At 39.7% G+C, this 12219-nt stretch overlaps 1 protein-coding gene across 1 annotated transcript in view; it reads left to right on the top strand.

Moving 5' to 3' along the window:
• TAOK1 (TAO kinase 1) overlaps positions 1–12219 on the top strand; it is a 73851-nt gene that overhangs the window by 32985 nt on the left and 28647 nt on the right. Inside the window, exons 3-8 of the mRNA XM_075440242.1 lie at positions 2654–2725; positions 5665–5766; positions 7128–7173; positions 8084–8180; positions 8966–9079; positions 9861–9952. Of these exons, the coding sequence (XP_075296357.1) occupies positions 2654–2725; positions 5665–5766; positions 7128–7173; positions 8084–8180; positions 8966–9079; positions 9861–9952 (523 nt within the window). The remainder of the gene's footprint in view (positions 1–2653; positions 2726–5664; positions 5767–7127; positions 7174–8083; positions 8181–8965; positions 9080–9860; positions 9953–12219) is intronic.

Genomic DNA, 12219 nt, shown 5'->3' on the forward strand with positions numbered 1-12219 from the left:
ATACACTGTTGGTATTTCTGTGTTACAAAGTTTTAACCTACAAGTTTTGTGTTGTGTTAAGGTATCTTTGCACTACTAGCAGGTCTAAGATGTTGAATCTGAAAGTGTTTCATGTCCCGTACTCCATACCTGGAACCGAAGCGCAAAAGATGAGGAAGATAACATGGAGGGAGAAATTTAGTGTGCATTAAATAAGCATAAAGAACATAAAGAACAAGTAGGGGGCTGTATGTCTTGGGTCCTTTATTCCCCTGTAAAGCTAGGGAAAAAGTTACGTTTCTTTAACAAGACTTTGATTCTGCTAATGCAAACAATTAAACTTTCTTGAATCAATGTAATATTGGATGATAGTTAATAACTATTTAAAAGTATATTACCAAAGCCAATGATGTACTCCACCTTTTCCTTGCTCTTGCTTTGCTCGTATCTCTGCTGAAGTTACTCTGGTCACCAGATGTTGATGCTTTGTACAGAGTTTTTGGAGGAAAGCGGGATATATGCACGTAAATGTCTGCCATAAAGCAAGCTTTGTTCATTTGGATCATTTCTGGTCTTGTAGCATCTTCGAGACATTTGTCTAGGAACTGTCTTTTTTCAGTTATTCAAGATCACAAGGAAACTAGAAAAGCAAGTGAAACTCCATGATTGTAACATTCCTGGGGCGTCAGCTGTGATGGTTCTCGCTCAGCCCCGCTGTCGTGATGAAGGCTGTAGGTGTTTGGCAAACGCAATCGGGGTTTACTTGCTTGGGCTTTCTAATACGTAGCACTGCCCCCCCCCACCAGTCTGCTTTCACTGCGTAGAGCCTGGACCAAAAATGTTCATGATAAATAGATGTGGGAGTAATTAACGAGTAGAAAAATCCATATAATCCTAAAATCTGCTTCTGCCTTTTTTTACATGCAGTTTAGGTTTTTGTTGTTAGTTGTATCTACCTTTCTTTCCTTTTAGCAATGATCCCGAGAAGGGGTTCTATATTTCTCTTACATGACAACTGGCGAAGAGTGTTCACTCTTCTCTCTTTGTTTCTGTTGCATCTTGCAATGGGAAAGTTTCTTTTTTCTCTTTCATAATTTACATGAATTTTGCTGGTTCACCTCATGGTTTTAGTTTCTTAGAAACTGCAAGTCTGGCACCTCTGAATCATTTTGGTATTATCCTTACCCTACTCCCTGCTCTGCAGTGTAATAATAGCTTTCACTTGACACAGGAAACCTACTACACTGGAACACTGCAGATGGAGCAGAAGAATAACCCACTCTCTTTTGTTAGAGCTGTGTTCCTTCTGCTCTACTCTAGTATTTTGCTTGCCTGTTTTATTGCAGTTTTTCACTGATTAGAATGTTTCAGAGATTGTCTCTAATTAGTAAAGATCCAGGCGGTAGAATTTTATTCGTCTCAAAACCCAAAAATAGTCACGTGTCATCGTCCCCCCAACCTTAGCGGTACTGTAGTATCAGTGAGACAGTAGGAAGGATCGTCTCAAACAGAAAGAAAACTAAAAATAGTATTGGTGTAAGCTTATCATATGTGGTTGAAATAAAGACTGACAGGGAATTCTGGGAATCTCTTTAATGAACAGAAGAATTAAAACATGACTGAAAACCTTTTTACAAAAGGCAGAGTCCCAGTACTTCATTAATCCATGTTCTGATAGGCTGTGCTTGATAGTACAAATATATTAAAAATCATAATTTTCATCAGTCATCAGTGAATGCTGTGGTGCACATTATTTTGATTTATATCACTTGCTTCGTATCCAAGTTGATTATTCTTACCAGAGAGGCTCAGAGGTCTTTTCCTCCACCACCCCCCGTGCCGCTGCAGTGCTTAGCCACGGAGAGACTGGGGTCTTGCCTGGAGCCATCTTACCTGCAAGGTGGAGCAGCGCTGCGTCTTCTCCTGCCAGGGTGAACGAGCTGTTGCTTTGCTGCTAAATTAAACAAAACTTCTTGCCTAGTCTTATCTTGGCGTGTTCCTGGCTGAAGCCGGGAAGTCTGCCTTTGAAGTGTGAAAAAATCTGTACGTTTATTGTGCAGTGTAAATAATATTATTGGATGGAGCAAGTGAAAGGCTGAATGGGAATCTGAAGCTGGGTCGTGTCGGTCACTGCCATCTCTCTGTATCATCTGCTTGCCTTGAAGACACAGTAGCTGACCTGTGGGAGCGCTGGGGAGCAAGCTGCTGGTGTCTGGAGCAGGTCTGTCCTGCGCATCCTGCGAGATCTTTGCTTATGTTCGGAGTGGAACAGGGGGCTGAGCTTGGCTTCTGTTTTGTCTGGCATGGACCTGGGCAGGGAGAGAAGTTGATTTAGGGAAAACCCATTCTACGTGAATCAGAGCTGCTTTTATAAGCTGTGATTTTTAGTTTAGAAGTGGTGGTACTCGACTCCTGCAGAGACTTGCTGGATGCTGAGCCCGGAGAATTGTCGTACCTTGTCTCCCAAACAGGAGGTGATCTTTAACTTTGGAAGACAATTTCTAATAGATGCAGCAGTCACAGCCCTTGGAAGATATTTTAGTTTAACTCTCTGCAAAAGTTAACCAATAGATAAAGATTTTTCACTGCTTTGTTGTGGGTATGTTTGGTTTACATCTTATGGGAAATCGTGATCTGAAGAAACTGATGGGTGCGTCATGTTTTCATGTTACAGGCACGTGATGTGCGCACCAATGAAGTGGTGGCCATCAAGAAAATGTCATATAGTGGGAAGCAGTCCAATGAGGTATGTAGAACATGTTGCTTATTAAATCTTGGCCATTGCAAATGCTTATTATATGGGATGATTTTAATTAGCTTGGGTTACAGCACAAGAGATCTTTCCTATTAACTGTAAAGGTGAATGAGGGTACTGTGTAAATGAAACAAATTAGTTTACTGTTCACAGTGTATTTCTGCCTAATCTGCACCTGGAAAAGATTGGTAGGACATAGCTTCAAGGCACAAAGGGGTCTTTGATGGAACCACGTATATGTGTAGCAAGTAAAAAAGAAAACTAAAGATGGTATTTTTGTATGTTAGTATGTCTTTTTGCCCTTAAACATCCAATTTTAAATACCTTTTAAAATAACCATGTTGCTTACTGGACAAAGGAATAATAGCAATGGATGCAATAGTGAAATATTCAGAGGAAATCTTGCTCGTACAAAGTAGTAGGCAGAGTGCATCCTTCCTTGGAATGACTGTGCTAATGAGGAGCTAAAACAAAAGCAAAACAGCAGTGAATGAATGAGTGTGAAAATCTGAACAGCAGCATAATTATGGAAGAGCTGCCAGAGCTAGGGATTAAGGCAGTCTTTGCAGAGAGGTCTGTAAAAGTAGGCCTCTGAGATTTAAACATGAAGTGTTTTCATGGCCACCCCAGATGTGTGTTTTTTCCCTAGGACGCTTCACAGAGATAATTGATTTTATACTTGAAATGTTTAAGTGCTAATACAGACTCTTGAAAAGCCCAACATGACATGAACAGCTGATTTGGTATTATTTCTGGTAAACGACATCTATCAAATTGTGGCATGATTTTTCAGCAGAAGTATTTATTGTAAGCCTGTTGTTCAAGGCATTTATGGTTCCCTCCCTCCATTCTCTATATTCCAGTCCTAGAAGCAGTCTTGCTCTGATGAGTTTGACGAAGAACTCATTGCTTTCTCTGCCTGCCTTTTGTGTATTGATCATCTGCGCTGCAAGGAGCTGAACTGTTCCTTCCTCTGTGTGTGTGTGTATGTAGCTGTGTAGGAGGTAGAGGTGGCAGTGTCTCTCCAGCGGTCCTGAATTCTAGCTTCATAGTTAAATTTGCTATACGTGTTTCTATTTTGTCACTGCGGTGACTTGTTTAACTGTGTACTGATGAAAGAATAATTTGTACTTACTACTTGTCCTACTGTTTTAATTACTGTGAGCTATAAATACTCTATTCACATGAATGAAACAAACTGTGCATGCCTCAGAAATAGCTTTTGTTTGTCTTCAATGCGTATGTTTCTTTATTTTGAAGAAAGTAATAAGACCAGGATTAAAACACTTTCTATTTTACTTCTGTATTTATTTGTTTTGTTCAGAAGTTTGCTAGAGTTATGATCTAGCCTATGTAAAGAAAATTGATTAAGGGCAGTCTGGTATTGTTTATATTTACTTTAGTTTCATAATAAGATCTTATAATTGCTGGGAACAATCATTCTCTAAAAATAAGGACATATTTTATTCTAAAAAGAAGTTAAAAACCTTTGAAATATGTAGTACTGTGATCTTAATGTGATCTCGGAGCTTTTTTTTTTACGCAGGAAGTCATGAATACATCTTGACTAATGTATCATCTCTCTCTTCCTAGTATGGAAGTTTAGAGTGGTGCTTTCTTGAGTTGGCTTCTGTTGCTTAGTACCTCAAAGCCTTTGAGCCTAAAGGTAAAAGGCAACTAAGTTGTTCTTGTACTGGAACGAGGATGTTGGCGAGAGAGTTTATCGTAGTGCAGCTGCACTGATGTCATTGTTGAGAAGTGCTTGGTCAGTAAGCTGCCTCGGTTGTGGCTACAGTGTTCCCTGGTTTCATTTGTTTCTCCAACTCTAAAATTTTTATTGGGTTTTGTACCAAAAAACTTTTTTTGCTTTTCGAAAGCATGTGGGTATGTGGGACCTCTGTCCACCTATGCCTCCTAGCCACACACATACGCCTGAGGAGGTGTGTGCTGAGGGATTAACAGCAGCTGGAAAACAGCTTTTGAAGCTTTTGGTGTTGTGTTGGGCTTCTCTGCATCTGATTAACTTCGGAACTGGTAGTCTTTCTTGAAAACATTTTCATTGTCAGCACTGTTGTGTTGATGTCTGCATACTTAAATGATTTCAGCTACTGCATTTGTTTTTGAAAATCTTTTATGGAAGTTGTAGGTTTGCTGCTGCACTGACAAGCTTTTGCCTTTCTTGCCTGAGAAGGTGTGGATGTGCAGCAAATGGGAGAACCTGATGATTTCCTCCAAGGGGAGTAAAGGCAGTGTCTGAGCACACATTGGAACACAACACTTTGGCCTCTTCTGTACTTTAAAGTTGCACTGGCAGAGCTCCCCTTACTATAAACCTGGATTTTTTTATCCATTCATTCTTCTACTCCTTCAGAACCATTACCTTATCTAGTAGGTAACTCATGTTAAATCAGTCCTAAACTAGTAATGGAGAAACATTATCAAGAATGGAGTCAGGTATTTGGTGGCTGATAAACGGAGCTTCATCCATTGTAATATAGTTACTAGTAGGGATAGGTCTTTATATCTACAAGAGTTAAGTGAGAGACAGCTGATCCTGCTGAAGGACACTTACCATCCACATCTATTTCAGTTTGGGATGTATGTTTGATTTGACAACAGAAATGGTATCCCTTGAAAAGGGATTGTTTCTTTTTTGAGGACTTGCTCAGATATTAGGTGTTTACAAGTATATCCTATGGATACGTGTAGATACCTAGTATGACATACAGCCTAATCAGTCAGCTTCTTATTTTGTAGATCTGTTGGGGAGTTAAGCAATGAACATCATGGTGTTGGTGAAAATTTATTTTGATTTGGAACCTTAAGATGGTTTTGCCTTTTAAAATAATTAAATGACGTACTAACCTAACAACAACCAAAAAAAAGGTAACAGTTTTTATAAAGTCTTTCTATTCCTTTTATTTTTACAGAAATGGCAGGATATTATTAAGGAAGTCAAGTTCCTCCAAAGAATAAAACACCCGAACAGTATAGAATACAAAGGCTGCTATTTGCGGGAGCATACAGCATGGGTAAGCATCTGCTGCACGCTACACTTCTCTTGCCATGGTTAAGGGCGCTTTAAAATACCTCTAGCTGGCTTTCAGGAGGCACCTGAGCACTTGCATTGCGCAGACCCAGATGAGAATAGCCAAGGAGATACTCAGCAAAACGGAATGTAGTTTTTGGAAAGAAGATTTAGGGAAATTCTCCCTTTCACTTGCAGAGTAAGGTGATGTGTGCTGTTGTTCTAGTGTATTTAGCTTCATGGACTGAGTATTTGAAATAAGTAATAATGGGAGAGGGAGGGGGAGGGCCACAAATTTATCCATCGCTTTTTTTGCTGTAAGGAAAGGTGAGAATTTCACTTGCACTGCCTGGGAAGCAAGTATGGCAGCTTTATTGGGTACTTGCAGGTCACTTAACAACATGTTTGGTGTGCCACTGAGGAGCAAGGTTCAGTACTTTACAGGTTGACAGTTTGTTCCATAAGTAGGTGTTCAGTTGTACTTTAACAGAATAGATTAGAAATCCTGCTGGTAATTGTACTTAAAGTATATCTTGAGTGGTGGGTATTTCTATTATTAAACTAAATTCTTCTGTTGTATAATGTTTACTTCTGTTGTCATTTTTGTGTGTGTGTGTGTTTAGGTGACAAAACCAACTAGTTGATTTTATATCTGGCTATCATCTCCTAATTAATTTAATACATTTGATTTAAACAAACCAAAAAACCGCAAACCCCCCCAACTAAATTTGGTTTATTTTATTTGGGTTTGTATGCATCAAAATGCACATGTAGGAATAGATGTGATTGGCTATGCAGAGGAAGCATGGTGCCCAGCAAAAAGTGTAATGCAGCACCTCTCATTGACAAAGTTTATGTAGCATGAGATAGTAAACAAATCATATTGTTGAACCAGTAACTTACAGTGTAAGTACTGTTCATGTGTTAGCATCAATAAATCTGTAGGACAAAGTTTTAGTTTCTGTTTTTGAAATCTGGGACAAAATCTTAAGTAAATCCTTAAATAGCCTTGTAATACTCTGATAAGCTTGTTAAGTGCAATTTAACATTCCTGTTAAGTACGTGCATATAAAATAAGATACGTAATGTAATACATAACTGGTTATGAATGTGCTTTTGCCTTCCTTACAAGTTGTGTCGCTTGGTGTCTTACACAGGAGGGCTATGCTAATGCCAGTTAGAGCTGTCCTTGTGGGAGGGGTCAGTGTGACAGTGCCAGGACGGAGCTGATGTTACAAGCAATACTTGTTTTGTTATGGCGGTCTGCATTGTACGCGCCAGTCATTGTTTCTCCACAGAAATCTAGAAAACATGCATTTACTATTGGAGATTTTCTAACAACTGTTTTGATTTCTTCCCATACAGCTTGTTATGGAATATTGTTTAGGATCAGCATCAGACTTACTAGAAGGTATGTCATGCATGCTTATTTGATTGAAAGTTAGAAGTATAGTACTGAAGTAGGAGGTTACAGCATCACAGAGTTGTCCTTGAGTATATAGTTTTATCTGGGGGCAGAATGTGCCTGAACAGTTGCAGTTTTTCAAATTCTTGCATGGCTGTAGTGGTTTTTCTGCAGAATATCGGCTTTCCTAGGTGCCTAGTTTCTCCCTGGTTCCTATTATTTTAAAGTTGTCAGTCAGCTATTTATTTTCTTCTGAGTTCTAGGTTCTCCTGTCATGGCAGTTCGAGATTTATTTCTGAAAACCCTTGCTGTTGATCTTAATGCTTACTGACAACTGTAGGCCTGTTGACTAACATAGCGCTGCAGCAGTGTTACGGTTTTGCTTGATGAGGTCTTTTGTTAAATGGTCATTTTTCTATCAGGCTTCTTGAAGTGAACTTTCTTTGAAGATATATGTGTGGCCAGTAAGTTGTTTGTCTCCTTTCCTTGCCAGAAGCATTTCAGGACAAAAGACTGAGCTGCCGGAGAGTCATCTGTGTTGCTGTAGTTTATTTATTCCTGTGTGAATTGTAGAGTTCTAGGGTTTGGGATATAGCTGCATTAATGGAAAATAGAATATGGAGTCTCAAATAGGTATTTGGGAGAAAGGTCGCAGAGCTGACAGTATGTAGTTTGTGGTTGCAGAGTAGTCTCTCTGATAGTACATAGCTACTGTTGTACAGTTAGAAGATTACGTCTGATTATAGAATGTGCTCTACGCTGTGAACTACTTTTACATTTGCTTCTCCTGCTGAACCTAGTAAAAATGAAGTTTTATTATTTTATCTCTGTTTACATTGCTAACAGTACTCAGTTACATGCTGCAAACTGCATTGTTTCTTTTAATATTGAATTTCAAATAAATTCTTTCCTTAAGTTCATAAAAAGCCATTGCAAGAAGTGGAAATAGCAGCAATTACCCATGGTGCTCTCCAGGGATTAGCATACTTGCATTCTCACAATATGATCCATAGGTAAGTGGTTATACTTCTGTTGTCTCATACACTTACAGGTAATTTACCTTGATGGTTTCATCCCCTTCATCTCAACCTTAGTATTTGTAAGCAGAGATTTTCTCTCTGCAGTGTCTGTATGCTCTCAAACTACTGATCTACAGTGGTCAGATACTAGCAAGCTGTGTATCTCCTTATGCACTGTCTCTTACAGCTGGTGTTGGTAATTTTTGCAGAACTGCTTTGAATCTGCTACGCTTTTCAATGCTTGATACGATGCTGATTGTTCCCTGAAGCAGTGAATAGCAAGGCAGGCTGAGTTCACCTGAATAGCTTGCAGCAACTGCAGTGCAAAGATTGCTGGGGCGGGCGGGAGCTCTAATACTGGAGAAATTAGTTTTACATGAGCACACATGTTGAGAAGCACACAGTAACTATGGGATGCAAACGGTCTTTGTGTTTGAAGTACCTGCTGCATTTTAGTAGGATGAGGATTTGAATAGTTACATTATTAGGAGTTTCTGAAAAACATTTAGAAATTACATAGTTGGTTCAGAAGGTTTTGCTGAACTGTGTGTGAAACTTATCCAGGTGTGCCATTTTAAGTTCATTTTCAAGACGAACTAGGTTCTAAGATCAAGTGCCATGTTAAGCTATTAACCCAAAGGGTAAAGATTTTGTATTTGGAGGAACTGAGGGTATTCTGCAGCTTGAAGATGTGAATACTGGCGTGTTTTCTAGTCAGTCCTGTAGAAGGTTTTCTTTTTTGGAGAGGAATAATACTGACATTTGTATTCTATAACCAGAGATATCAAGGCAGGAAACATCCTGCTGACAGAGCCAGGACAGGTGAAACTTGCTGACTTTGGGTCTGCTTCCATAGCATCTCCTGCCAACTCATTTGTGGGGACGCCATATTGGTAAGCCAAGAGTTTTACGCATTTCTGGCTTTGTGAAGTGAAAGGATCGTTTATTGGGTATTTAATATACTTGGGCTTTATTGGAGCTAGCTTTGTAATCTTCCAGTTGTGGTAGTGATAAAATGTGCTTTGCAAAAAAAGATTAAGTAGTAATTAGGCTCTGACTTCAGGAAATTGTGAATTCTTGTATTTGTAATTCACAAAAAGTAATGAAAATATTTTGTTGTTCTACTTACTCTGACTTTTTAGTGGTAGAGGTGGGGTTGAATAATCTGTAGTATATTTTAGTCACTCCCCTCAGTGGTTTTAACAATTCGTATGTTCTCACTGCATCTGGTTGTTGAAATAACTGAAGTATTTTTTCTTTCATAGGAAAGGCCAGGTTCATTGAACAAAACCCTTTGCAGATCCCTTGTATGCTTTTGATCTCTTACACCGAATCTGTGGTGTTTACACAACTGCATGCTTTAATTATGTCACCAGAGTTGGCCAGCCAGATAAACTATTGGAAGTGTGGGAGGGTGAGAAGGTGGTGACGCTCAGAAATGGAGAGCTGGGCAAAGCACAGGCAAACATTGCGCACCCTCTCTGTAGGCTCATGCTAGTGTGGGTGCCTGGTCTTTGTTCCCAGTATCCCATGTTCATGCCTGATACCTTGGGCAATAATTTGTTTACGGTAGCTGAAATCAGTGAAACAGCCCATTTCGGTGAAATACTGATGATGATTATGATAACGTGTTCCGTTGCCCAGAATTTTATGAGCACCAATTTCCTGTTTTAGGATGGCCCCAGAAGTGATTTTAGCCATGGATGAAGGGCAGTATGATGGCAAAGTAGATGTTTGGTCTCTTGGAATTACCTGTATTGAGTTAGGTAAGTTATTTTATTTGAAAAATTATAAAATGGAGTTACTAAATATCTAGAACTTACTCAGCTGAATTGCAGTGTAGAAGATCTATGCTTGCTTCCTTGTCCTAGTTTCTCTGGGACTTGCATTTTAGAGAAAAGAGCTAAATGTGCTCTCTGGAATTCAAGATCAACTCTCCAATTTGATGTTTATTGAGCAGGTGTTTTCATGACCCAAAGAGAAAGAGTTCTATAGACAAAGAAAATAGCCAACCTGTATCACTGAAGGTGTTCGCGTTCTGTGGGAGAGGCAGTTAACTCCTGAACTGAAAAAAGGTCTACTTGCCGAACAGGTCTAGAAATGAACTATTACAAGTGCCGCTGTGAAAGTGTATGTAATGGTATAAATTGATACTGTTTGCGTGAAAATGTAAGGTATTAATGAGTTCTGCAGAAATAATGTTTGGGATAAGTGGACAGCTTCAAAGCTGTATGCGGTATATGTTGTCACTCGTGAACAGATACGGCTGGAAAATCTCTTCTTAAAAAAAGAAGAAAAATATATGGAATAATCCAGTTTTGGAGTGGTAACCTATAAGCCAAAACCAAAAGAAATGATGGCATTACCATTAGAACAGACTCCTGAAAGCAGAATGTCAATTTAAAAAGGCTGTGTTAGTATGGCATTCTATTTAAATTTAACATTTAGTTTTTTCTTGAAACAAAAATGCAATCGCTGAAGCAAAACACTGCGCACAGCACTACTCAGATTTTAGTCAGGATCCAGCTCTGTAGAAGCACTTAGCTGTAAGTTTTTCTTAGGATGGTGAGGTTCGGTGCTGGTGGTTGCACCTGAGGCTGTCCAGCCGTCCCCGTCAGATGTCATCGCTCGTGCTCCATACCGACCTCGGTGGAGAAGCAGCCTGGCCGGGCAGCGAGGGCTCTCAGGAACACGCTAATCCATGTGAACGGCACAGTTTAGCTAAAAATGCTGTCTGGCGTTCCAAACTGTCAACTTCGTTTTCTTCCAGGACATGAAATAGATTTTTTTCTTCAGAGCAGAGATTTTTTTGGTTGCCAATATAAAGCAAGTTGAAAGGGTGTGACTGTCATGACAGAATCCTGCTCCGAGTGGAGTAAGGAGACTTGGCCGGCTGCAGCGCTCCAGGAATGCAGTGAGCTCATGGCCACCACACCCCCGGGTGCCTTCCTGCATGCTGCCGTTCCTCAGTGTGAAGCGTTAGGCTTCGTCTACAGCTTCTAGCATGGTGGGAGGTGAGACTAGGTCAGGACAGTAGAGTGTTGTAGGCTGGGTCAGCGTGGGTATCTCATTTGCCTTGGTTTGAATAACCATGAGAAGAAGGCAGAAAAATGAGACATCTAGTAGTCTTCTCAAACTATTGCTTAGTCTTAGAAATGGCCCTCGCTGAGGGCTCAGTGTCAGTGTTTCCTGAGGATTTTTATTTTATTCGGCTGAGTTAAGAGAAAAAAGGGACAACGGTCAGTTAAAGTAGTTTAATGGATAATCAGTCTGATCCTCGATAGCAGCAACTGGTTATCTGACAGATTAGAGGAGGTAAAGTGTTGCATTTGTGTAAAGGCTTAGCTCCTCAGTTTACCTGTTCTGAGGAATTTGTAGGGCTTAGTCCATCCTCTGATAGTGATGAGTTAACCAGGATCGCTGATAAGTAGTTCACTGCTATGATTCAACTCCAGATTGAAAAGCAAAATTAAAAAAAATAGGGGTTTTTTTCCCTTGGTGGCATTTTTTTCAGGAAGGAAAGTTTTCTCTTGCCTTTTCACTAGTGTAGGAATGGCCTTGTGGCCTGACCAGCTTCTCTGGAATGTTTATGGCGAGGCTAAGCTTTATAGGTTTACCCCATAAACATTCTAATGAAGCTTCGATTTTGTTGTTACAGTGAGATCATCTCCTTCCTCATTAAGCTTTCATGCTGTGTCAGTCTATAAGAGTAACACAGGCTTGAAAGAGAGCGAAGAGCCAAAGAGAATGCAACTCTCAAAATAGTATAAAGAGTTGGCCTGTTGCTGACTTCCTGCCCATGTGCTCTGTCAGTTCAGTGTGAGTCGATAGTTCTTGTAACCAGCTGCTGCTTCATCTCTGCTGGCCTGCTAGAATTAAATATTTGTTAGCTTTTTAGCAACAGTAGTTAAAAAAAAAAAAAGAAAGAAAAAAAGAAAAAAGGGGAGAGGTAATAAAATGAAGAATGCTTAGTGGCTGAACACCGAGTATAGAGCTTACTGTTAGCTTACTCCTATTTTAGTATATTAAAATG

This window comes from Opisthocomus hoazin, chromosome 20, assembly GCF_030867145.1.
Source record: "Opisthocomus hoazin isolate bOpiHoa1 chromosome 20, bOpiHoa1.hap1, whole genome shotgun sequence".
In the NCBI taxonomy this organism is placed as follows: Eukaryota; Metazoa; Chordata; class Aves; order Opisthocomiformes; family Opisthocomidae; genus Opisthocomus; species Opisthocomus hoazin.